This window comes from Lipophrys pholis (assembly GCF_963383615.2).
Source record: "Lipophrys pholis genome assembly, chromosome: 7".
In the NCBI taxonomy this organism is placed as follows: Eukaryota; Metazoa; Chordata; class Actinopteri; order Blenniiformes; family Blenniidae; genus Lipophrys; species Lipophrys pholis.
The window spans coordinates 17,614,300-17,642,166 of NC_137638.1; the positions used below are offsets into that span (position 1 = coordinate 17,614,300).

At 42.6% G+C, this 27,867-nt stretch overlaps 1 protein-coding gene across 3 annotated transcripts; it reads left to right on the forward strand.

The window, feature by feature from the left end:
* Window positions 1-458: 458 nt before the first annotated feature.
* On the forward strand, window positions 459-27,867 carry ebf2 (EBF transcription factor 2; the record flags this gene model as incomplete). 3 transcript variants are annotated; one of them, XM_080467302.1, is made up of 16 exons in its annotated part: window positions 459-592; window positions 2,385-2,541; window positions 4,352-4,415; window positions 5,784-5,839; window positions 5,963-6,036; window positions 7,463-7,531; window positions 22,978-23,059; window positions 24,547-24,688; window positions 25,600-25,730; window positions 25,915-26,041; window positions 26,156-26,244; window positions 26,351-26,416; window positions 26,933-27,107; window positions 27,198-27,380; window positions 27,490-27,660; window positions 27,836-27,867. In XM_080467302.1, 16 exons carry the CDS (start codon window positions 459-461, stop codon window positions 27,865-27,867), a joined length of 1,752 nt encoding a protein of 583 aa, XP_080323428.1. The 3 variants fall into 3 exon arrangements, with proteins under 3 accessions (XP_080323428.1, XP_080323429.1, XP_080323427.1); XM_080467303.1 differs by having other exon boundaries at window positions 4,358-4,415; XM_080467301.1 differs by lacking the exon at window positions 27,836-27,867 and having other exon boundaries at window positions 27,490-27,716.

Sequence of the window (27,867 nt, forward strand, 5' to 3'; positions counted from 1 at the left end):
CTGGCCCCCGGATCAACTGTTTTGATCCGACTTGGCCTCGTGACAAAAGAAGACTTTCTGCTCACAGTTATTTTAAAGACATTTCCGAGAAAGACTCCCAACCGGAGCTGAAACCCACCGAGCAGGTGATCAGATGCGCTCGAGCTGAGGCTGGAGGAACGCGCTTGGACAATGCTCGCAGCAAGTGGAGGAATACATTTACCATCATCTTTTGAACCTTAAAAAAAGAAAGTCTGCGTGGATTTTAATTGAGACGCCCTCTGAAACATCACGCAGTGCCGGCCATTCATTTTTCAAAGCTTTGCAAAAGCTGAGTTTTGTGTGGCGCTCTGGAGGAGCGCAGCGTCTTGAAGTGGACCTTCTGTTGTTTGCCAAAGTGCTTTAGCAGTCCAGCCCGGTTTTTTTTTTTCCTTCTTCTTTTCAAAACAAGTGCACCACACGACCAGGACAAGGCTTAAATGTTCGGGATCCAGGAGCATCTGATTCGAGAAGTGAGCGGATTAAAAGAGAGAAGTCTTGGAGAGGAGATGGATCCAGTCAGGTCGTGGGTGCGTAATGTCGGCGTTGTGGATGCGAACGTCGCGGCGCAAAGGTACAGTGGAAACCCAGCTGGTGTCCTGGTCTTAACTTTATCAGTGTGTCATCATCGGATCATGTCTGGCATGAGTAAAGCTTTACAGAATGTATTTTCACCCTCGGTATGACAGATGTAGACGGTAATTGAGGTCAGAAGTCCGGACAGAAAATAGTTGCAAACTACTTGTTGCGAAAAAACCCAACAAAAAACAAAAAGAAACAACAACCACATGACACCTCTGTAAACCCCACTGACCCTAAACCCATAAAAGTAATTCAAATGCAAATAAAAATAAACTTAATCATAATACATCTGTATGTACTGTATATATATATATTTATATTGTGTTTTTCTTCATCAAAAGCGAGGAGGATCTTGAAACATAAAACAAATTATTTATAAGGTTTTAACATTAAAAATCCAAGCAATTTTTAAGAAGACAATGTATACTTGTGCAAAACGTTACTTTACATTTTTGGCACGAACAATCAGAGATGATTTACCTATAGAAGACGCCTATTAAATTACTTGATCAATATCTGATTCCTTTTTCATATATAACCGAAAGACACTTTTTATTTGATGATCAGCGGCCACAGCTTATACATTTTTTTTTCTTTATGATCAAACGCCACACATTTTCTTTTGTTGAACTTTTCTTTTGCGCCTTACACATTCTTTGGAACACAAATATAAACGTTCAGAAACAGCTTCATATTTATATTTAAACGCACGCATCATTGAATTTATCATCCGATCGGCCCAAGTACAAAGATGCGACAGCTTGTAAACATCTGTATTAACGAAATGTATTGAAAACGAGGGCAACAAGTTAAAATCTGTAATAAAAACCGATTTAAAAAAACCTATACTGTTCATCATTACTGATAATTGCTGTTTATTAAATAGATTATTGCTGCGTTTTAATCCCTTTTTATTTTTCTACGTGTCGACAGGATCTTTCTTTCCTATAATGATTTGTTTTTACCAGAAGTATTTAAAGCTGCCATGGAAATATGGACGATATAGTCAAGTTATCTGAGAAACACACCGTGAAATAGTTCGGTTTACATTATCAGGGCCCCTTTGCAGGGTCTCTGCACAATGCCCGTGGAGACTGATTTAGAAGAAAAATGAGATGAAACTTTCATCCATAAAATCTAAAATTTATTCCCAGGGAGCAGCCGGACGCTTGAAATATTCTGCATCAAAGGTTCTGATCCTGTAAAATATTAACACGTTTACATTTTAAATTTTTTTCACGATTTGCTTGGATTGATTTTTGTAAGTTATTTTTGAACAATATTGAATGTAAATAATCTCTGTTTTGGGAAATTGTGTTTTCATTATTATTTTGTTATGTATTAAAACATCATATTACATATCAAATATATGCATCATTAATAACTCCTGTATAAGAAGAGTATATTTTTATAAACAGATAAAAATGTTGAATAATTGATCAGATATGTAGGTATTTCAAACCTTTTCAAATGATGGACTAACTCTTTGTTTCAAGAAGTAAGTCAAACATATATGTAAGATCCATATTGAATTAGTTTTCTCTGCAGCCTGTACAGAAAAGTGACTTGTCCTTTTCCATTTAAAATACAATACATCAAAGAATGTATAATTTTTAGAAATTCTATATTTCTAAACAGCTAATGAATTGTATTCATTTTAAAATAGTAATTTATTGAAAAAATATATCTTATTTAGTTGTTTAAACTAGTTTATCTTTCTAAACACGAATGTCTCTGATGTAAACATTGTTTGTGAGTTCTGTCTCTTTCTGTTGTGTCCTCAGTGGAGTAGCTCTCTCCAGAGCTCATTTCGAAAAGCAGCCGCCTTCAAATCTACGCAAGTCCAACTTCTTCCACTTTGTCTTGGCGCTCTATGACAGACACGGCCAACCTGTGGAGGTGGAGAGGACTGCCTTTGTGGACTTTGTTGAGCATGAAAAGGTGTGTCTCTATTAATGGCTTTTAGAGTGATTATTTTTGGATGTACTCACTTGAGCATCTGTACATTTACTCTTAACAGATACATTATGGAAAATGCCAGGGCTTAAAGATCTAAAGTTAAATATTTGTTTTTTAAAAAAACTGAAACAACAGCATGTATTCTTAATAGGAAGTATTTTAACTGTGAAACCAGGTGCTCAACTTAATCTTCCCCATCCACAGTAAAGCCAAGCATATCGAACAGCTGACGGCTACATGTTTACACAAGCTTTACCCTCAATGAGCTGATGATGTGGGATTGAAAAAGAATATCTAATGACTAATTAGCAGCTTGCCTCATTAGGAGGACATCACTACTTTTTAAAATGCAAATTATGCTTGCTCCTGTTAAGTTATACAGTGAGCTAATCATCAAAGTCTCTTTTCCTTCATGGCCCACTCCCATACTCTAAATACTGCCATAGGGGGAGCCGGATTCCTCAGGTTGGACAAGACCAAAATAAGGAAGGGCGCAGTGCAAAGCCAGAGTTAGAAAGAGACCGTCTAGAGTGCGCCTTATGCTCGGTGCTGACGGATGTTTTTGCCTTGTGGTGAGAGGGAGCGAGGATCTCCTAAAGTTGCAAGAGCGCTGCCCTGTGAGAAAGACAAGGAGACGGCATCCTGTCAGCTGAAGTTCAAACATAGTTCTGGAGATTTGGAGTGATGGAGGTTGTGGTTTTAATGCCAGGGCTGAAAGCTGTCAGTGTGCTCCCCTTTGTGCCACACAGGCCAGTGTAGACTAATATGATGGCAGTGGAGAAGTTCATTTTCTGCATGGTTACCCTGGCATCTGTTTTTGCTTTGTAATTATGCAGAGGTAGAGCGATGGCACGGCGAAATAAATGCTCCTCTGTGTATATTTGCGAAACTTATGAAGCCAGGCATCCATCTATCTCCTGATGTGTTTCACTCGCACTTCTCATATTAAGTTTGGAGCCTCTTACTTTCCAACTCATTTTCATGCATCTTAATTTCCAGACTTCTTTTTGCCTCCTTCAACTGTCTCCTTCTCCTACTGTCTCTGCTCTCCCAACCTCCTTGTTCTCTCTCCTCCTCTCTGGTGCTCATCTCTGCGATGCCAGCCTCCTGGGTTATTGGACCAGAGAGGATTCCTTTGAGACCACTTAGAAAGACCAGTAGAGGTAGAGGAGGAGAAAGAAAAAGGAGGAACAAGAGACAGAGAGGGGGAATGAAGGAAGAAGTGTGAGGCTAGCGCAGAGCCTGGGGGAAGGAGGGATAGCGGAAAGGAAGTTTTTCTGTCAAGGTCGACTGCTACTCAGGCTCACATGCAGTACTTTCCACTTGCTGGAGCGTGCACACACACACACACACACACACACACACACACACACACACACACACACACACACACACACACACACACACACACACACACACACACACACACACACACACACACACACACACACACACACACACACACACACACACACGCTACCTTGGTTTGGAAATGTCCACTGCATTTGATCTCTGGGTTTTTAGGAGTTTGTATCAGAGATGATAGTTCAACCTCTACAAAGAAACATCCCATTCAAGGTTAAGTGCTCAGCTTATGAGCACAGCATAGAGTCCCATATGAGCTTTGCGTCTGCAACTCTCTGATCTTGACGCTGCTCCATGCGAAGGGTGAGCTGCAGGATTAGGAGAAGCTCACTGTGCTTACACTGTGCATTGATGCCCAGCTGTACTTATTGGTGCCCCAATGTGCTCAACTGCATGCTCTGCTTTTGTCCGTCTTCCACTTTCCAAGGAGCAGACCGGAGAAAAGACCAACAATGGCACTCACTATAAGCTACAACTCCTCTACAGCAACGGTAAGCAGGCCCACATATGAATTTACAGATTCTGGGTTGATTCTTTAGACTCGCGGGTATGTAACTGGGTCTGGTAGACACAGTGCCAATTGATGCATTCAAAAAGGCTCGAAAAAAATAAAAGTGACACTTGCCTTACGTCTTCTTTCCTCCCCTTGTGTTCATATATTACCTGAAGCCCATCATCTAATCACTGGCAACGTACACTTTTTAGTGTGAGTTCAGCAAGCAGCCTTTTCTGATCCCAAGTCTGAGCAAATGAGGTGCATGGTGCCCCCCCCCCCCCCCCCCCCATCCCAAACCCCTACATATCCAGCCCCCCAACTCCTCTAACCCCCCATGGTGCTTCCACATCAGATCAGGGGATACACAGAGAAATTTGGTTCCCATGAGCCACTGCTGCCCCTGCTCTGCCATCGCAGTAGCACCCATGGGAGAGAAGATAAAAGACATGTTCCAGAGCAACCCCCTCATATGCACACATACATACACACACATACACACTTGTACATACAAGCACACCAAAAGCTCTTCCTCTACATTCCCTCCTCTCATCCCCCTTCCCCCAAGCAATATCAAAGGCTTCTCAATTGAGACTTTGATGAGAGGAACACATTTTAAAAGCAATACTCTCCAAAGTCTCTACAAAAAAAATCCACTGGTAATACGCTCTTCTCTCAAGGAGCAATTCATTACATGTTGTTTCCTTCTTTGGAGTGATTTGCAGCAGTGATTTGAAAGTGATTCATATAACCCACCTGATTACACACAACATGTTAGGAACATGTAAAAAAAATAGACGTTAACCTGTTGGGGTGGAGCATCCTGCTGTTAGTCTACCAAATAAATCACTATAAATGAAGCACAATGACAACCATAAAAGAAAACAGTTTGACAAAGTGTGAGAGTCTGGTTGTGAATTATGGCCTCATAGCAGAGTAATAATCATCAAACATCAATTAGCTGTCAATCCCCTCAGAAACCATCTCAGATAGAAATGAGCTGCATGCACGTCTCACATCTCCATGTTGGCTGGACAGAGTAAAATTCCTTTCTGAGAGCATGTCCAGAGTATGAGGAGATAAAAATGATTCACATCATCAATCTTTCCATTTGATTTGGAGAAACCACTAGGAAAAATGCTTTCATCAAGTAATCAAATAGAAATACACAATGTGACAGACGGAATACGTGTCTAAACAAAGCCTAATGTACTATGGAGGTAAGTTTGCATGATTTAAATGCCTTTTTTTCTTTAATTTAATTACTACAACAATTAACTGAAGAAGTAAAAGCACCAGAACAGTTATTCATGAACTCTAGTAATAATTATGTTAAGTCATTGGCAGTTTTTTGTTTTTATTTTAGGAGTTCGTACTGAGCAAGACCTTTATGCCCGACTCATCGACTCTGTCACAAAGCAGGTTGGTAGACTTTCTTCTGGTATTCTTGAAGAGTTTTTCCACTTTTCAAACTGTAGAACCAGATCTTTATTTGTCCTACATGAAACTGAATCTGTCCCATTGGTCATTATTTTCTCCCCTTAGCCCATCTCATATGAGGGACAAAACAAGAATCCAGAAATGTGCAGAGTTTTGCTCACACACGAGGTTATGTGCAGGTGAGTTTCATAAACTGAAAACCAAAACCTTCACCCACAGGGACGAAACCTGAGTATCCATCACTCTCCTTAACTCTGTTTTGTCTCAGTCAGCTTGGACTGCGGTTTTGGGATGATGCTTGGGGCGAGACATTTTTTGAAGAAATTAGTCTGTTATTGTACTGTAGGTCTAGCTTGTCCGTCATCATCCTTGTTTCAGTGGTAACCCCCCCGGTGCTTTCTGCTGTAATGCAGCATGTCCCCAGGCCTGCTCCTGTTTCCTCCATGAGCCCCCCCCCCACCCCCACCACCACTCTCTCTCTCTCTCTCTCTCTCTCTCTCTCTCTCTCTCTCTCTCTCTCTCTCTCTCTCTCTCTCTCCCTCTCCCTCTCTCTCACTGGTCTTTGGTTCTGCAGCTGACAACACCAGACAGCAGACTTTAGGGGAACAAAGCTTTTCACTTGTGAAAATAAAACCCAACAGCAGCCATGTTAAGCACAGACAGTATACATGAAGTTTGTAAATGTATTGAAGCCTCTACTGTCTGCGAGTTGTTTTGGAAGTTGAAGGAAGTTTAAATTGATTGGAAGTCTTTGCTTATGAAATAATATGTTCTGTTTAATATTTGGTGAATAAAGAAAAAAGATGAGGAGAGGATTATGGATGGAGAAGAGAGTGGTCGGGACGTAAAGCAGTGACCTGGGATTGGAGGGCAGCCTGGGGAAGGATAGGGGGCTGGGACATGGCGCGAGGGGCTAAGACAGAGTGGGCTTTGCCATTGTGTAGCCAGCAGATGCCCGAATGTGACTCACAGCTGGCTAATAACAGAGCCGAGGAGGCAGAGGGCAAGCGTCACAGCTGGGGAGTGAGGCCGTCTGACAGGGGGGCGGTGGGGGGAGCAGGGCAGGGCCAAGCTGGGACACGAGAGGGGTGAGGCGAGGTGTAGGGGTGGCAGATGGTTAGGGGTGGGGGCACTTTTGTTATGCAGCGAAGGGGACTTTGGGGAGGGTGTATGTGTTGGGGTGGGGGTGGGGGGGTGGTGGGGTGGTGGGGGGGTTGGCCAGCAGGCTCCCCGGACTGGACTGCTGACGAATGGTAGGATGTTGTGTGACGGTGTGTATGTGTGCAGTGAAGCTGTGTGGGGGTTGAGTTTGATTTCAAAATCAATGTGACAGATTGCCTGGCTGGCTTTTCACTTTTGAATGGTCTCGCACTGTTTGTAGGGTGTGTTGTTGTACCTTTTCTTCCTCTTTTATTCTTTTGTCTAATCTTCCCCTCCCCTCTCATGCCTCCTTTGTGTGTTCCTGGATCTTGGCCGACTGCAGGCCAGAGTAGTCTGGCCCTATGGGTGTGGATGGGCCAGACAACTCCCCCTGTTTAATTTGTTATTTTTTCCTTCCCCAAACTAATTTCCCCCCTCTTTTCTCTTTCTCAACTACCAACTCAGTCGTTGTTGTGAGAAGAAAAGCTGTGGCAACCGAAATGAGACGCCGTCTGATCCGGTCATCATTGACAGGTAATGAGATCAGGCTACATCCCACACAGTGTCCGTCAACCTGGAACAAGCCCCTTTCCACACACAGTGCTTAGATTGATCTTGCTTTGTGTATTGTTGCACACTTGGACATACAAAAATTGGATTTCCAGGCATGCATAAGTTCCCTTTAATTCTTCACTGTATCTCTGTTAGCACTTTGGTTCACTGGATAGCATGAGCCTTCATGCTTACAGCGCTCAACAAATTCAACTTGCCTTGGCTTTTAATCAGCTATTAAACATACCAAATATTAAAATTGGTGTCATCCCTGATATAATGGCATATGACACGTTTGTAGTACACTTTACCTTATTATATCTACTTGCATTTTTTTCTCATCTACAATCAGAGAAACACAGCGGCTGGTTAAATCATTGCTACATGGTATGTGAGCATCCCAGAAGTGTTTTTATACAAAACATTTGCATAAAAACTTCACTGAAAATACTTTTGTATTGGTACTAGATTATGACCATTTTTACTTGTGTGCACAGAAAGTCAGTCCCATTGTTACATAGCGTGAAGTTAGGAATAAACTATAATAATACATTAATACAATAATACATTACTTAAGTTAATAAATAGTAATGAGCAGTCTCATGTTTATAGGCCCAACAATACTGTCAGGCCCTCAGTATACAGTACACACTATCACAGTGAAGTGATATAAATGCTAACATCAACCAACTTTTCTATTCATAATAGTGCTGATATTGTGAAAATTATTAAATTACAGTAGTAAAACCCCCAAATTGTACTGTATATTTTAACATGTACCTAGGGGAGATTGCAGCACAGTTGTAGTGGGAGTTCAGTCCCCCATTGCTCGCTATGTGTGAAAGAGTCTATCGGTGTATAGATATATAGCGGACTGCGTGAGACAATGGATAAATGTGACTTATCATGTAAAGCTGTTGAAGTGCCAAAATGTACTGTATAAGAAAACTTTAGCATTTCATCAAGCATTTCTATCTGTTATTTCTTTAAATGTGTGTTTATGCATGCATGACAGATCAATAATATACTAAGTGCACATTGAAAAGTAAAATGTTTGACACTGCTTCTGCAAAGGGAGTTCCCACTGCATCAGTGGTTGCTGGCTGTACCAAATATAGCAAAGAGTCCATGTCTGTCTTGCATGTGTTTCTCTGACATCACGTTTCTGTTTACCTGTTGATCCATCTTCAACCTGCAAAGATCTGTTTCAATTTGGTCACTCATTTTGACAGTGCAGCTTGACAAAAGCATAGATTTCCTTTTTATCAGAACCATGTGAACCTTTATACCGCTAGGCAGTCTCACATATGTCGTAAATGTTCACCCTGACAGCCAGTTATCAGACTTGAAGGTGGACGACCACCCCTTGTAATCAGCGTGTGTGAGAGCCTCCACGTCCGAGGGATTTCAGAGGTCTCGCACTGTCTGCCTGGCATTAACTAGAGTGATGAATGCTCATAAGTGGACCGTATGTGAAATACTTTCACTGTGATGTCACAGATGCAACCTTCATCACCTCTGCCTTACTCACTCCCTCTTTTCTCTTCTTCACTTCTTCTTTCCTTTCCTACCATTGTCTGTCTAGAAAACACTCACTTCATACACGTCAAGGACCCTTTTCTTTCCCCTTCTCAGTTCAAGCTGGCTGGCTGTTGACAGTGTGTCTCAAAGGATCTCGGCTGAAGATAGTTTTCATATAATGGAAAAATCGGGCTGTTGTCTTTTGAATTTTCCCAGAATACCTTCAAGCAGCTGCTTCTCCCATTTACTATAGCACATTACACTCATGATGACTCTCTCTGGCTGAACCTCTTCCAAAATTGTAAGTGAACAGGCTTCACGGTTGTGAGAGGAAAAAAAACCCACAATCTGTATTGTATTTTGTTTTGAGCCTGTGTGTGTTTGTGTGCGCGTGTGTGTGTGTGTGTGTGTGTGCAGCTCTGAAGATTGATTTCAATGAAATCATTGACCTACTGTACTCTCTAATCACACTGGGCATATCCCGTCCTGATGGGGGCTTCTCCTTCTTGACTGGCCTGTGAAATCCTCTCCTCAGGGAGTGGCCTATTAGCAGCCAGTTAATTTCTGATAAGCCAATGGAGTTTTGCATGGCCCTTGTGCCCTTTTATCCCTCTTCATAGGCACTTTCTCATTTCTTTATGCACACTAAAAAGAGAGACAAGAGGGCAAGTAAATAGACTGGCAGGGCAATATGTGTGTGTGTGTGTGTGTGTGTGTGTGTGTGTGTGTGTGTGTGTGTGTGTGTGTGTGTGTGGGTGTGCGCGCGCGCATGTTCACTGCATGTATGCATTGCTTGTGTGTACACAAACTACTGGATATTGTCCGATGTGTGTGTGCGGATCCTTGAACGTTTGTTTATGTATTTATATGGATGTATGTGCAATTGTCTATGTGTCTCTGTGACCCCTCCACTGACCTTTTTTCCTAGTCACTGCTTGGGTCTTAAATTATTCATGTGTGTGTGTGTGTGTGTGTGTGTGTGTGTGTGTGTGTGTGTGTGTGTGTGTGTGTGTGTGTGTGTGTGTGTGTGTGTATGTGTGTGTGTGTGCGTGCGTGCAGGAGACGGTCTGTTTCTAAGGCTCTAGTAATCAGCCCCAGCTCCCAGCCCTAACACCTGTTCTCCAATTAACATGCAGCGTGCTGGGGCCCACACGCTCCTATCACCCAGCCACTGCTTTTTATCCTTTTCTCCCTTCTTTTCTCTTTAGTCTCTCACCCTCAGCCCCCTGCTCCCTTCCTGCCAACCCGCAAGCCCCTGGCTTGTATCTGCACTTCTACACACTTGCTCTTTTACATTTGCTCTCACATCCTCCAACTCTGCACTTACTGTTTTCACTCCCTATTGCTTAATTCCCCTGCTCCTCTTCTTTTTCCTTCACGTTAGCATCTCCTTCACCACCCCCTCCTCTTCCCTTTAGCCTGTCTAATTTTGCCATAATTAGGCAGTGTCATTAGGACACCTACCCAAGCACAAGGGAGTTAGCAATTCCCCAAACGGCCCAAACCCCCTCTTTTCTAATCTCCTTTCCATATTGTTTCAGTTTTCTCTCCCCCTTCTCCTGCTGCTGCTGCACCCCCTCTAACTCCCCTCTCCCTAATCCTGATTTGAGTGAAAGGAGAGAGAGGAGATCACAGCTGATCCATAGGGAGGGGTGAAGTAATGGGGGGGTTGAGGGACCAAGGGATGAAGAGGGCAAGGGCAGTCGTTGACAAAGAGATGACTCAAGTTGCTTATAGAAGGGAATTATCTAATGCCCCACTGCCTGCTGCGTCTAATAGTTTTACAACTGTCTGATCTTAACATTAGTGAACTGGTATGCACACAGGCCTGATGCCACTTCTCTGTTTGGAGAGTGCCACTTAGACCTTTGACAGATGGACTGACGAGTTCACTGGTTAGATGATTGATCAATAGAATGATAGCTGGATCGATGTCACTAGTCTCATTACTAGAAATATAACAGTTCAAAACCATTCAGTCAATAGTAATTTAGTACTTCGTCTTACCCATAAAACACAAAGACAAAATTATATTGAAACTATGGAACAGGAAAATTGGACAAGAAGTGATTTTTGAGGTAATTTAAAAAAGAATAAAACCATGTGGGCTTTAAAAATGTCTTATGTGTCTTTGATAATTTTATCTCTTGTTTTAAAATTACCCATCAATAAGCAACAGATTAAGCAGAAGAAGAGTAATAACCAGCCTTGTGCATTATATAGCTATTTTCCCAACAGCCTTTGATGTTTTCTCTTTTTGAAACCCGTCTACTCTAAGAGGTTCTCAATATCAACCAGGGCAGGTCTGTTATTAGTGGCATTATTGCCACACTGACCTTTGATACTACAATGGAAACTATATTGGTTTTAGACTAAAGCCGGCGTCAGTATTTATGAGTGAAGCATGGGGTTTACAATGGAGACAAGCAGATGTCAGTATTAGTATTGGTCGGTGCCGTTTAGATGGGAGGGGTCGACTCTCAGAGAGAGTGAATGCTTTTATATTTGGCTAAGAAGCTGAGATCAATAGTTGGTCATAGGAACTGTGTGGAGGGATCCATCGCAAGGCAAGAGGCTTGTGAGGGGCCGTGGGGTGATCAATGGCGAGCACTATCTCACTAATTGATCGTGTTTCCAAGAGGGGCCTTTTTTTTTAACAAGCCGGAGCTCAGGGAAAAAAAGAATAATCAATAAGAATTTTCCAATGTTGTCAATATGGCCTTTCCCTCCCCCAGACTCAAACTGAGCTGAAAAAGACCCCTACATGCTCACAGATCTTATTGGTGAATACTGACAAAAAGAACAAACTTATCAGGAACAACTAATATAGTTTCCATGATTTTTCTATCTATTTCCAGAGATCCTTTCCTTGATGAGTTTAAGATTTTGCTATTCAAACAATAATTGGTTGTCTTTAAAGACTGTTTAACTTCAGATGCTCGGCTCCAAGAACAATCCATTACTCTTAATCTTTGGTTGTGGGTCGTATTGATCTGTTTGTAGTCTTGGTTGTAGTTATGCACATGTACCGCAGGTTTGTTTTCAACTAGTAAGACGAGTCTTTTGTATTTTTCTTAGTAATCAGTCGGAAGAAAATTGCTTTAGTTCCACTTGTTTTGCAAATTTTTCTCGATCAACATACATTATTGTGGTATTAGTTCTCAATTGTTCATGCTGATATAAATTTTAAAACTTGTTTTCCTGTACACATATTGTACACTTATACACAAACATTGAGAGAAACAGCTATACAGCGCAGTGAAGCTCTGCAGCTTATCTTTTTGTAGTTCTTCATGGATTAACACTGTCTGCACAGTTTGACAATAAACTATTCAGATATCATTTGTTGCTGTATGCAAATGTCCAGTCTGTGCCACGGTGCTGTATCACAGAGACACTCTGACCATCTGCTTTGATGTTTGTCTTTCCACCTGCTTGTGCCTGCCTGTCACAAACTAATTAAAGATAATATACCATATAGTGATGCAGGCCTCTTTCCCCCCCGATGCCTCGTGCAGGACGTTCTACCTGCGCTGCTTCTCCTTGTTGTGGTAAGGGCGAGGAACACTGGCTTACTCATTCCTCAAGTTCGGCCAAAAAGAAAAATAGAAACTTCAAGTCTTTGGGAAAAGAACATTAAACTATCAGCCAAAGAATAAATGCAGCAGCATTTTTTGGACTGTGTCAGGGGTCGAATTCCTCCCCTTTCCCAGTTGCATACTCAAGTTCAGCCGCCAAGTCGCCCTGTTAGGCTGTCATATATGCACTTGAGAGTTTTATGTGTGAGACAACAATGTCATTTTAGGAGGCTGTTTCTCATACTCCCAGTATAAGTTTGTTTTTTACAGTAACTGTTAAATGAAACTCACAACTTTCTTATATTGCACATATATGCCATCAGCTTCCCAATCAAACCATTTTATGACATTGTCTTTAAAAGCAAGCGTTTCAAAGTTGTCTGATGATTTCAGAATTTCTAATTCCAGCAATAGCTGCTCGGTTTCTCGTGTTTTCAACTGAATCCACAGATCATGTTGTAGAAAACATCAAGGAAATTATTGGTAGTGTTTGAACAGAAAACCTTCTGTCCTGAAAACCTTTATCAGTATTTCGAAAGTTGCCACACACGTAGAAGAACCCACCTTCAACCAAATCACTGTTTCACTGACGCTGGTTACTTTGTCAGATGAATAAAGTTTCTGGGGCTTCAAATTCTTTAAAAGGACAAGCTGACTAAGCATTTGATCTTACGTAAACAAGCAATAATGTACAATGCGCTGTCCAGATATATGATCATAATAAATAAGGTGCATGTGAAAAACCTCACTCCATTTAGTGTCAACTGTTTTCACACACACCTCTGAATGTATTGCAACACCTCTGACCCTAAACATTTGGGGCAGTTGCCATGTTTAATACTGTGTTCATTGAGCATGTAAAGTCTCAAGTTACATGGTGGGAATTCCCACTTCTGAGTGGAAACAATAAAAACGGTGAACCAACTGAAAGAACTACTGCAGATGAATGACAATGTACTCATTATCCATACGAAACACGACACTCACAGAATGATGTGTGTAAAATCAATAAAATAGCTGGAGTTCATCCATCCTTCTTCTGAAATGCTTTATGTAGCTAAGAGAGTCAGAGAGCTGAAGCCACTACAAAATGAACAGGTACTTCAGGAAAATGAAGTACCTGGAGAACCCCAGGGGAGAACATACAGACTGCAGACAGGAAGGACTCCAAACCAAACTCAAATTGAGAGAAGACCAAGCCAAGATCTGAAGTTGTAACTTTGCAAAATTCCAGCTTAATGCAAGTTTCACCAGGTTGACCCTTTTCAAGATGATTTCAAGGTCAGAATTGTTTTGTTATTGTGTAGCATCGTGTAAGCAAACTCAAACTTTACAGTTTTCTGTTGCATTTCAGTAATGAGTCTGATTCAACAAACGCTGATGTGCTAATGCAAATATGAATGGGTATGCATAAGTTGCCTGTCTGTCTCACAGACATACATGCAGAGAGACAAAAGTCAGACTCCCTGCTTCCCTCAGTCCACTGTCACAGGTTTCTCCCTGGTGGGCCAGTACTGTCCAGTCCCTCCAGACCCCCTGTCAGCAAGCCCTTCAGGCAGGGGACCAGGCAGCGTGGCGACAGGGCCCTAAGGCTCTATTGCACACCACCTCACACATAGCGGAGCTGCACTCAGGCTGGACCACTGAGCAGCTGGCACAAGACCGTGGGGATGGTTCCTCCCTTGGGGCGATGCAAGCAGAAGAATGACACTAAGACAGACAGGAGAGACGATGCAATGTCTAGAATATCAAATTCACTGACAGGTATTGCTTCAAACAAAGAGAACCCCTCTCAGATTTAGACTAGTAAAAATGTGTTCTGAGACCTTTGGAAAGGCACAAGATCTCCACAATGTGTTCTCATTTGAACTGGAAAGACCCTAAACTCCAGTGTGGGCAGGAAGTGTATAATGATCAGCAGGTTATGGGCTGAGTTTGTGTTTGGTCACCTTTGCTCTGCTTTGGCCAACGTTGGTTGTTGTGGCTTGATCTGCACCACAAGGAGTAGGCCTGGCTTGTTTTCTTTGGGTGCCTACAGAGGGGGCAGGTAGGAAACAGAGAGCACTGGAGCAATGTTTTGACAGGAAATGGGAATGGACTACCAATGGGCTAATGGGGAGGAACAGCAGGGGCACTTTTGGAGTGGATGGGATGCATAGAGGATGGGGGGAATTAGAAGTTTTGAGTTGCTGCTCAATGGCAGTTTGAAAGGCCCCACACTCTGAGTGCTGCCGGGGCAAACCCTCCCATTTGTCTGACTGCTAATAGGGTTCACCTTTGGTTGAGCAGTGAAGAGATTAAGTAGGGGCACTCAGCAGATCACAAGGGGGCAGATTAGAGTGATTTAGAGGTACTTCAGATGGTAAACAAGTAAACGAGTGTGTGGCTATATGTGTGTGTAACTTCGGATTGGATTGTGTTTGACATAATTTTTCATGTGAAATTCATGCTTTTGCCTTTTTTTTTGTAAAATGATCTTGTATGAGTGCAATGTGGAGCCTGTGTGCCTACATATGTGTGTGGGGAGTCAGAGGCCATGTTTGCAGCGGTATTTAGGAACAAGGGTTGTTTTCTTTGGCTGGATGCTACTGCTGTGTGTGTGTGTGTGTGTGTGTGTGTGTGTGTGTGTGTGTGTGTGTGTGTGTGTGTGTGTGTGTCTCTGTTTAGGTTTGGTCAAACTCTGCTCAGGTCTTAAATTTCACTAATGACTTAACAATGCCCCCTGGTGCTTAGCTGGACCAATAAGCCATCTTGTTTTGATTATTGACTGTTTATTTATTATTCAGACTGACTACATAATTTTTCTGGAGTTATTTGTTGTTATGTCTCACTTCTCCAAAAGCTAATGATTGCACGACTGCTGCATTTCCTAAAATGTAATTTTGAATCATTATCTCTTTTGAAAGCAAAGGTCATTCTCTCCATGGTTACGTGGAAAAAGCAGCCAGGCATGGCTGGCCAACCGATACAGTTTTAAGACGACAAATTCACACTTTTGAAAAACTTCTGTTGGTACTTTGTTTCATCAAAAGAATTTTAACGCAATATTTTGGATTAAAAAAACAAAACACAAGCCATCGCAAGCTCATTTGTGTGTTACTGCTTGAATCTGTAATGCAACAGATGTTGTGTTTTTTCCTCATTGTGGATGGAAATATAAGTTAAAGGAATGTGTGTGTGTGTGTGTGTGTGTGTGTGTGTGTGTGTGTGTGTGTGTGTGTGTGTGTGTGTGTGTGTGTGTGTGTGTGTTGTGTGTGTGTGTGTGTGTGTGTGTGTGTGTGTGTGTGTGTGTGTGTGTGTGTGTGTGTGTGTGTGTGTGTGTGTGTGTGTGTGGGTGTAGGGTCCTGATGAATCTGTCAGGGCCGAGGGCAGGGGGTGATGTGACTGCTGACAGGCTCCCAGCAGGCCTGCTGAGAGCCCCAACAGCCTGCGTGCTCTGGCTTCAGCCCCCCCAGTACCCCGGCTCCCTTCTCCTCTCACAGTCTTTGGCTCCCACACATTTGCTGTGTATTAGCTACGGACAGTAAATTACAGCGCCCTGGACCTCTGAGTGATTCCATTCCCATCTCTTCACACGTTCCTCCTCTCTTCCTTCAGCACTATTATCCAGCTCACCTTCTCTGCGTCTGTCTATCTTCCTCGTTTTCACTCATTTTGATCTGTTTTCCTCTCTCTGTCTGTCATATTCGTCCTGGCTCTTCGACTCTCTCAACCCTGTCAGATTTCTCTCCCCTGTCTGTCTTTCCTCTCACTTCTGGTATACTTCTCATCCTCCATTCTTCTATTGTGTCACGCTACACAGCATTCCCTCCCTTACACATCCCCTCCGCTCCCCCTTTTCTTTCTTACAAGCAAGTCCCTGTTGTCTAGGCTTCACAGGTTTCTCAGCCGCTTCTCTCTCTCGTCCTGCTTCCTATCCCGCTCCCTCGCCCTCTTCTTCCCTCTCCCTCTTTGCCACCCCCCCCCTCTTTCTGGAAACAGATGTTGTTTGTCAGATCTTATCATTACTGGCTAATTAAGAAGACATCTCTTCTCCTTCTGTTGTTGCTTCTCTTTCCTCTCCTCTCCCTCTTGGTGGCATCCATCCCAGATTCATTGTTCTTCTTAGAGAAAGGTTCAGGTTGAGTTTTGATAATCTGATTAGTGGCTGATTGATTGAAAGGGTAGTGAAAAGGTAAGATTAGTTTTGGTGTATCACAGACGACCTTCTCGTATGTTTGAAATCTATTCAGTTGTAAAGGGTGCGCAGTGTCTCCCTCTGACAGTTATGAGAGTGTATTTTGAATCTTCGTCCCTCAGGACACACCGAGCATGCTGGGAGAGGTCAGGCCACTGATGGGACTTCTATTCCCTGTCCTGGTTGTGAATTCATGTTCTCCAGACTCTGAATATCTATCCATATCCATCTATTTGGCAGGCTGACCGGTGTCCCATGTGGCCAAGCTCTGTATGCAATCTACGCTTTTGGATAAGCTCAAGACACTGAAACATTAATTCATTTTGAATTGTTGAAATGCACATTTAGCAGCTGGCGATGGTGAGGTTATGCAGTAAAACACTTTTTGCATCTCAGGGAAACCTCGTTGAAATGCTGAAGTGCCTCTTGTGTACACTTCCCCATCATCCCACTTTCCTCCTCTCTGCTCCGCCACCCCACAGTCACTTTTGCGGTGGCAAGCCTGACGGCTTTACAACGCTGCAAAGCTCTATAAATCAGCACCAGTGGTTTAAATGTTTGGCTTTGTCACAGTTCTCAAGTTTAGTAGTTGGTGGGGTGGTTCTGGGCCAAAGTTGCAGAGGTGAAGGCAGCCTGGGAGGCATCGAAGAGAGAGGCCAAAAGAGACAAAGCCAATATGCTGGGAAAATTTATATAGATGGGCGTCTCTGTATGGTTACTATCAGCATAAGGCCTTACCTCAAGATGATTTGATCTACGCCTGCTCAGTAAGCCAACATAGGATTATGTGTCGCATTAATGTGTTTTATTTCCCCATTCTTTTAAAAAAAATTGACAAAAGATTCCAAACTGTTGTAAAAAATATCTTTTTACAGTAACAAACAGGCAAAAATCCCTGAATTGTGGCAATGAAAAAATAATTTGGAAACAAGGTTGTGGAACTGCCTTTCATTTCAGGTTAATTGGAGCTATGTATTCACTTGAAGTACGTTTGCGTGCTGATATTGTGACAGGACAGGATGAACATTCTTACCCTGTGAGATCATGGCTGTAAAGTTGCCTCTGATTTAATAGATAATTCAAACTGGAAATATCTTGTACAAATAATGACAGCGGCTATATCTGGAGTTTTTAGTGATTTTACCATTTACAAAATGATGAGAAAAAGGACTACTATGTAGTGTGTTTCTCTAAGTGATGTTTTTATGAGAGCCAAACGAGTGAAGCTAATGCCCCAGATATCCCTGTATGTTTGAGAGGGAGGAGGGGAGTGGACCAGGAGAACTGGTGTGAAAGGTCCTGTGGTGGTATGCGACAGAGGGGGTATCAGTTCGTGGAGGGTTTTCTGTGCCCCATTAGCAGTGTCAGAGGTCATGTGCCCCAGGTGTTAACCCTGGTGACCAGTCTAGCTTCCAGTCTGCCAGGGGACCCTGGTCCAGGGGTATTTATTACTTACCCTCACTCCACCCCCTCCACACACACACACACACACACACACACACACACACACACACACACACACACACACACACACACACACACACACACACACACACACACACACACACACATCTATTTTACTCCATCCCCCAAAACGCAGTTCTCTTCATGGAGGAAAACAGAGCACCGGCAGCCATTCCTTAGTCAGCGTACACTTACTAATTGGGTGCATATCCATACATTGATGCATGACGACCCATCTGAGGATTTGTGCCTTGGCGTGAAACAGTCCTAGGTCAACACTGGTTTAACCAAATCTTTGTCCATTGCCATGAGCTACAGTGTGTTTTGGCTCATTATGTGCATGTTTTAGATAAAAATCAACACACCCATACGTTTGTTCTGTGATGTACCATTTTTGCAAATGTGTATAAACTTGCGTGATTGATTGCGAACACGTTGTTGTTTGCAAGTCGGTGTCTGTCATTGTGTATTTTTCTGTGAAGTCATGCATGTGTGTGCATGTGGTTACAGGCTGCGTGTGACATGTGCATGGGTAGGTGCATGTATATCTCGGCCTGTTGTATGAGTTAGTGCTCTCAGTGTGTGAGTGTGGCAGAGGAAGGCCCTCAGCATGTCAGTATGTTTTAATGCTTCACATCTGGTTTCCTAATTTTCCTCCCGCCCACCCTGCCCTCCCCCAGCTCCCCCAGCTCCCCTCCACTGCGATGTCAGGACACTGTTTTGTTTTTTCAGGGTGGCGGTGGGGGAGTGATGAAGGGGATGTTTGATGAGTGATGGCCCTGCATACAGGACATCGGCATTCTCCTCTTCCTCTTTACTTTTCTCTCTTTTGTAGTCTCCTTGTATTTTCTATACCTTATGTCTATCATACATATAGTGTTGTTCAGGACTTAAACATTTCCTTTTGGCTCCTCCTCACTGGCCTCAAACGAGCACTGGGATCTTCATGTTTGCTGAACAAAAATTACAACAATCTCCCAATCCACCATTCTTTCCAATAAATTCCTCCTCTCATAGTTTTGTATTAACGTGTACATTTGTCATCTCTGGTGAGCTAAAACAACAATGAACACACCAGTAAAACAGAGTGTTTTCTATCTTATCTGCTAACTAACTTGAACCCTGCATTTAAAAGGTTTTTTTGCATCTCAAGCTTCAAGAGCGGCTGTTACCAGTAAACTTTCATTTACAACGGCCGCAGAGGGTGATGTGTTTTATGACTATGTGAAAAGGCAGTTCGTGTCAACAGTGATTAGTGCTGATGAATGCCTATTAAAATTTTTGTTAAGTCTTGTGCAGTCGAGGTGCTCTCTGCATGATTAAGGCCATATGTATAGGTACAAGAGGAACATTTATATCTTACAGACGCCCAATTCGATACAAAATGTGAAACCTGGCATTCACACTTACAGAAATTGATAAAAATGGCATCTCCGTCATTCTTTAGTTGTTTGTGTCATGGGTTGCTGTTTGGTTATTGATCTACTTTGAGTTTAGCAAGTTGCTACTACTGTGATATTTGTCTCATGCTGCGAGGCCTGTGTTTAGTCTTGGGAACTGGCGCAGATGCAGACAAAAGGGTTTGGAGGCCTTGACAGAGATGCAGAAGTGAAGACAGGAAAGAAAAAAAAAACATCTACTCCCTGTGGTGCCACAGTGTAAAATGATCCCAAGGTTTAAGACTCAGGTCTACTTTTTGTTTGTGTTTCCTGTTTTAAGTGCGTCTTTGCAGGGAGGATGTTGGGAACTGGGGATCCATTGCAGACAGTCACACATGGTGAATTCAATTACCTTTTACATTTATTATAATTGAAATTCCACTTATACAGTTTTAAAGTCACTTTTCTTGTAAATTCAATCCAATCTGAAAAGCCTCCACTCTTTTAAGACTACAAATCAGACTTTCTTCACAGCCTATTGTGAAGCACTTTACAATGACTCATTAGTCATTAATCAAACACAACCATTATAACGTTGTTTCATACTCTATTAGTTTTATTGGCTCTGTATTGCTGACTTGATGATTTTTTAAAATAAAACAGAGTCACCATTTTACACGTGTCTTCTGGCATTAAATAATTTTCAAATGTGTAACAAAACAAGCATTCAATACAAACACAGCAACTCTAATGGTTGTTCTTTGAAAATTGCTTCTCTGAGCAATTTCCCCATGACATGAAAATCACCTCTAATTCTTTGCATGTTCTCCTCTTCTCCTCCCTGTGGATGGGAAGGTGTGTGTGGGTGTATTACATTACCAAAACAAAAACAAACAACAGCAATATTAAACTTTTGCAGCCACAATAGAGGAGGGGATAAAAAACAGAGGGTCCTCGACTTCTTATTAATTATGCAAGATTAGTCTAATTATAATTCAGCAAATGAATGTGTGGCAGAAGGTGCGAGGCGACGGGGCTGGGAGATTTGCATGTTAAGTGGGCAGGGGGAAGCGGCTAATGCATGCTAATATATGCGTCAATGTCTCGCTTTAATTTCAGCATTTGCAGCTGTGTGCGTCCGAACTGAAGGGGGGGGGGGGTGAAAAGTTGACTCAATGGGTTTTTTGGGAGGTGGGGGGCAAAGGTGGGTGTGTCAGAGTATTAGAGTGTGCATGCATGCATGCATGTGAGCGTGTGATTCCGTGTGCATGCGCGTGTGTGAGGCATCTGGTGTCATACAAACAAGGGATGATGAGAAGAAGTCAACAAACAAGGTCAAGAACCCTCAAAAAGAGCAGAATGCTTGAAATGGATACAGACAGTCTTATTCTGGGGGCGGGGGTTCATCATGTCAGTCACGTTGTGTGACAGGGAAACTAGTGTTATCTGACCACAGCTATACTGTGGCCATTCAACACAACCCTATGGTTAATGTGTTGTTATGATCTAAACTATAATTGAATGTCTTTGCTTTTAAAATGAGCCACAATGTTAGAATTAATTTTTATAAAATCGGACCATCCATGAAGAAAGTATACTGCACTAGAACACCTTTCATCAACCTACTTTTAAAGTCACAAAACAAACTTTATAACGTAACCACATAGCTTACTGTGTAGTCAATTGAACTCTTTCGTAAAAGAGTGCATGCAGATTTAAAGAATGATGGCAACCTCAAATATAAAGCGCGGAAAGAACTGGAAAAGATTCTGTGGGAGAGGCACAGATATGCTTTTTTACATGTTTCCACTCCAAACTGAGGTCTTGCGCAGCTTTATGCTTGTAGATCCGAACTCTTACTGATAAATTGTAATAATGCGTCGCCAACAACAATATTGATTGTCCTCCAATGAAATAGCTCAAATCAAGAAATATTGGACATGCTGTTGGAAAGGAGAACTAGTTGCAAGCCAGGTTCTGTTCACAAGGGAGGAAGCTGGAGCGAGTGATGGAAGAATTGCTAGTAAAAGCTGACAGAATGAGGGAAAGATTAGTATTCAATGGGAGGATTCAGGGCTATGAGGCCAATATGAAGTTCCTCTCCAAACAACCACTCTCCATTAAGATGAGTTATATTTGCAGAGAGCACAGTGTGGGTGGGATTGGAACTACCCATGCAGGCCCAAAATGCCTGCTTCTGTAGCAATTGTCCTCGGCAGTGTTATTGTTTCTTTTAATTGGAGCATTAATGGATGTGTTTTTCACAGGAAAGACAGACATGTGTTCACAGTGCACTGAAGTGGACATCTGGTTTGACGGTTGCATATTTGCCGTTTTCCATCATAAGTTCAACCCTGCATCATTTTCAAGTGTATTTTTTTTTAATGTTTCACACGCTTCTGCTTAATTTCTCATCACCATGAGATTTGAATGGATCCTCAGCCCCATCTGCACCTGCTCTCTCTCTTTCTCTCTCTCTGTCTCTCGCTCACCTTGCCAAGTCTCTCCTCCTCATTGCTGCATTTCAGTGATGGAATGTGTTCTTGTTGTTGCCTTCTCTTTCCCATCGCTGTCTTTGCCTCTCAGCATGGGGACTTTGGGATTGCGGCAGAGCTGCGTTGCCATGGCAGCGGGCTGTGTTGCCGAACTGTGTACACCTGGGATTTGGAGTCTCTCTCCCTCCGTAGTCTCCCTCTCTCCTATTTATTCCACCTTTCTCTCAGGTTTTTTTTTCTTTTCCTGAGAAGCGGAGGCTATCGACACCCCACTTCCTTTTCTCTTCCTCCTCTTCTCAGTGCCTTCACAGTCTATCAAAAGTAAACTCACATACGTAATGAGACACATATACTTGAAAACAAAATTCATGTCCATACCAGTGCCTGTGCCTTTATCACTACCTTCCTCTTTCCACCTCCTCATTTCACTTTCTCTGTAGTTGTCTCTACTTCGTTTCCTTCTCCATTCCCATGTGGGGGTTCAAATACGGCATTGCGGGATACCACAGTCCCCCGAGTCCCCTGGCATACATCACTGTCTCGAGTTTACTTTCAAACACAGCAGCGCTTTTCACTGGACTGTGCTTCAAAATCTCATTACTTGATTTAAATTGTAATAACATTGACTTTAATAGTAAACTAACCAGCTGGGATTGATGTCAGAACTGTAATCAGATATGCAAGCACACAGAAGACCTGTTTCTGAAAAATAATTAATGTCTCCTTTGACTGCTGTCTTGATGCAGGTAGCAAACAATCATAAACACAATTCTTTCTGATGTACAAACGTGTGTCCTTTTATTTACCTTTGCAGGTTTTTCTTGAAGTTCTTCCTGAAATGTAACCAGAATTGTCTGAAGACAGCGGGAAACCCGAGGGATATGAGGAGATTTCAGGTACAAATATATGATGGGGTTAAAAAACAAACCGTGTGTGTGAGTGCATGCTTGTGTGTGAGTGGAGGAGAGGGAAAATGACAACAAACACCTGAAAAAGTCATAATGACAACTTACGGTGTTCATGCCCTTCCATTTGGAAAATAGGTATTTAATTTCCTTTTCAGTCTGTCTCCTTGAAGCATTTACACCATAAACTCTAAAGCAGTAAAAAGCTGGAAAAGTTTCAAGTGAAAGACACGGAGGAGGGAGGTAAAGGTGAAAGTTAGAAATCAATAACGAGTCAGAGAGATGGAAAGATAAACCAAATAAGAGAGATATGTGGGCGACTTGGTCGTGGGGGTGCCGGGGTGCAGGAAATAGGTTGAGGTGTTTCAGGAAGTTGTCAAGAATTGAGTGATTGGCTCCAGATGGAGGAGGTCATGCTCCGTGACCCAGGAAGTGGTCACAGGGGACACTCCCGCCTCACTTCCTCCGCCGTCTTTCAGCACCAGCGGCCTCTGTCTGGCATTCTCCTTCTCCCAGCTAAACCCTCTGTCCCTTCTCTTTCTCCGTGCTCCCCCTGTCTTCCACTGTGTTTGCTTTAACTCCTGTGACGTGACACATGCTGAGAAGTTATGAGCACGTCGGTGCTCCACAGCTCTCGTCTCTGGGTTAAGAGGTGATCAGATCTGGGCAGGAGTCTGCTGCTTGATCGATAATTTACAGTTATTTTCCTTTTGGCTCCCTTCCCTTTCCACCGCCTATAGAACATATTTTTTTTCTCTCTTTTTATCCTCCTAATGCTCTTTCACCTGTGAAGTGGCTGCCATGTGTTTATTTCAAAGGGAGTGCAGACTTTCGTCTTTAATTTTCCAAAAATCCATATATTTAATAAGATGTGTATGTTTTGCCATTTTATTAAAAATCTCCTCAGTGACCCTTTATTTTTCACTGTGAAACATACTCATAAACAAAAAGTCTTTCCTGCTTTCAAAAATAGTATAATATCAACACTTTTAAACATCCAGAGCGAGAAGTCTTTGTCATTAATTATATCCGCATCATCCATGAGAGGCAGATGTGGGAAGGGACACACACAGGCTGCAGCCAGAAAATCAAATTAGGGCCACTATATATCATCCACTGTTTTAACGGCCGGCTAAAATGGGAGATTTGGTCCATATGTTTGGTGTCATTGAAGGATCAGGAGGAGACAACGATGAGCCTGCTGCACGCTGTATGAATCAAAAAGTTAGGCAAGAGGCAGTGGAGAGACCATATGGAGACCTGATGGAGGAGTGGAGGGGTGTGTGAGCTGTGACATCCCCAGCATGCAGACATATTATGGAGATCCCGCATTACCTTTTGAGAAATATTGCTATCACCTGTACCCTGAAACAAATTGTTGCCCTGGGATTTTACTGTTGTAACTGGAGATTGTGACTCACAGTGTGCTGTCGAAATGGTGCATTTATACTCATGCATCTTCCTCTGGGCTCTCTCAGGTGGTCTTGTCCAGCACTGTGAGCGTAGACGGCCACGTCCTTGCGGTGTCTGACAACATGTTTGTCCACAACAACTCAAAACATGGACGGAGAGCTCGCAGACTGGAGCCAGGCGAGTCTGTGGAGAATTCTATGGAATATGGTAAGAAAATGACATAATGTCATACCACTTTTATATATTTTTCTACTTCTGCTTCTACCTCCTTTTTGCTTTTTCGAAGAGCAAACAGTGGGAGCAGTTTGGCATATCAACCATAACCAGTGACTCTGCTGGCTTGTTTTGTTTGTTGTGTGGTTAAAATGTTTTGGACAGATTGTGATAACAATTGGCAGGCTAACAGATAATGGGACAAAGAATAAGTGATTAAAGTTTTGTCAAAAATCTGGATCACATCCTTGCCAGGAGGAGGAATAGACACCCTCTGAGTGCCTTCTTCTTTTAAAAATAGTATCTACTTGTCTATAAAGTGTTAAAAGAAAAGATATCATTATTGTTCTTTCTTAATTAAGTCTTGTGTCAATATGTTTGAGTGCAAAAAAACGGAGAGTTTTCATTTGTAGGTCAACTTCTCCTGTTTTCACAGTGGATGCATGTGTATTTTCCCTTTAGATAAGGCTTTCTCATGTTTGCTCATACAAGTTAATTACCTTTGATTGTGCATCTCGGTACTGTGATATGATAACTTCTTTCGGAAAGTATAAAAACCTTTGCAAACCACTTCAACCTTTTTTCAGTAATCCTCATTGGAGTTTCTCCTAAAATGGTGACAGACACCCTCTCTGATCTCTTTTGCCAAAAACATTACATTGAAGCCCAATACTGTTGAGCACACCTACTCTCACCTCAATATGGTTTCTTGAGACATCTAAAAAAAAAAAACTAGTTTGGACAAGAGTTTTGCTTTGAACTTAAACTTCTTAAATATAAAGCATCTTTAAAACAGTCCTCCACCTACCTACATTATAACCTTGATCCTTTTCTTTTTTCTTTAAACTCCCAAACATCTGCTATTACACCCCCTGGAGTAAATCTTGCTTTGCTCTTCTTTTCAGCTACTCCATGCATCAAAGCCATCAGTCCCAGTGAGGGCTGGACCACTGGCGGGGCCATGGTCATAGTCATTGGGGAGAACTTCTTTGATGGGCTGCAGGTGGTCTTTGGAAGCATGTTGGTTTGGAGTGAGGTAAGAGTTATCAGCAGAATATCTCAGAATGTTGCTACATACTCTGACATTAAAGAGGGTGGCTTATCTCAGTATCTGGATAATCTATGGTTGTTTTGTTAGCCTAAATATCCATACATTCATCTTCTATACTTTATCCCAGAGCCAAAGTTTCTTACAAGGTCATCTTGGTGTTTATTCTCAGCTGATCACACCACACGCTATCCGAGTTCAAACACCTCCGCGACACATCCCTGGAGTTGTGGAGGTCACTCTGTCTTATAAATCCAAGCAGTTTTGTAAGGGAGCACCAGGACGATTCATCTACACAGGTATTCATGCACAACTGCATCGTCAATTTGTCTAGACAAACTGGAAACATGATGTTTTCATGTGTTGTCACTCAGGTTTGACCATTTTGTCCTTGTTTTCCAAAACTTCTTTAGCTCTGAATGAGCCAACTATAGACTATGGTTTCCAGCGCCTTCAGAAGGTGATTCCTCGACACCCAGGTGACCCAGAGAAACTAGCAAAGGTGAGATCCTCCAAAGCGAATGGATTTAGCATGCTCGGTATAATTGGTCAAGAATTTTTGTATATTTTGTGATAGCTGTTTTAAATTAATTGTGTTTTGTTTACAGGAGATTCTCCTGAAAAGAGCAGCAGACCTGGTGGAGGCTTTGTATGGAAACCCACACAGTAACCAGGTAAAACAATATTCAATGAGCATCGAGTCCCCTTTTCTTCAATGTTACATATCCAGTTCTCTATGATTGCATGAAGTATTGTTACAATTAAAAGTACAAATAGATTTGGAAAAATGCCCAAAACGTTTTGTTATCCAAACTTTGGCTCAGCAAACAAAGCATATGGGACTGAAAAGTTGTTTATCAAGACAAAGTTAATATGTAAACACCACACTGCTCTTTTAGTTTGTGGAAAATAGCTGTTTGGCAGCCGAGACTCAGTTCACAGATGAAATGAGAACACTTGAATGCACCAGCATGAGTCAGAAAATTGTCAGCAGTACTGTTTGTATATTCAACTTCTATTTAATGGGCTAATTGGGTGTTGGTTATACATTCTCCATTTTAACAATTAATTAGTGCGCCCTGTGTACTGGCAGCCCATAGATGAATTAACAGCGGTAACGTGTTGGCAGGCAAACAAAGCCGCACCATCTTTCTGTATCTGTGAGACTGACCCTGTGCTTTCCTCCGTAGGACATGCTGTTGAAACGTGCGGCTGACATTGCCGAAGCACTCTACAGCGTTCCCCGTCCTCACAGTCAGTTACAGGCACTGCCCAGCTCACCAGCCCACGGCAGCGTCATGGGCCTGGGATCATATCCGTCTCAGTTAGGAGTGAGCATTGGTGAACCTGGACAAAGCAGCCAAGGTGAGTTCCAAACTTAGAGCTTCTTTTGTTTTCGTCAAATAAAAAAAAAAAAAAGGTCAAATCTGACAATGCGTTTAATGTTCCCTCCAGGTTACATCCGTAACTCCAGTAGCTTGTCTCCAAGAGGTTACCCATCAGCCTCCACTCCTCAGCAGTCAGGTTACGGTGGCGGTGGTGGAATGACTGGAGGCTACGGGACAGTTCCCATGACCAGCCTAGGAGTTCCTGGATCTCCCGGTTTCAGCAGTGCCTCTCCCACTGGTTCACCCTACAGTAAGACCTCACATGCTCTCTATCTATAAACCTGTCTTGCAGAGTGGGTGTTAATGAAGTTATTGATTGTGTTTATCACACTTAAACTTGGCTGTTGCTCTCTCCACAGTAATGCCCTCCAGTCCCACTATCCCAGGAAGCTCCAGCTCCTCCTCATCTCTCTTGCCTTTCTCCTCCTTCCCGTCTGCTGCTAAACAGAAGAGTGCTTTTGCTCCCGTCCTCAGGCCCCAAGGCTCCCCCTCTCCTGCCTGCCCCGCCTCAGGGGGTAACAGCTTCAGAGGTAGCCATGCAACTCACTATCTGACCCCCCTGTCTGAACTTACGAATGCAGTCTAACCCCTCTTACTAACTCAAGATGCTATGACTGACCAAGACAGAGAACAGTTGCTGGATGTACAATAATGCAAGACCCGATTGATTAGAATCATAGATTTTGTATATTTTTTTCTCTCCAGCGATGACGGGCCTGGTCGTTCACCCGATGTAG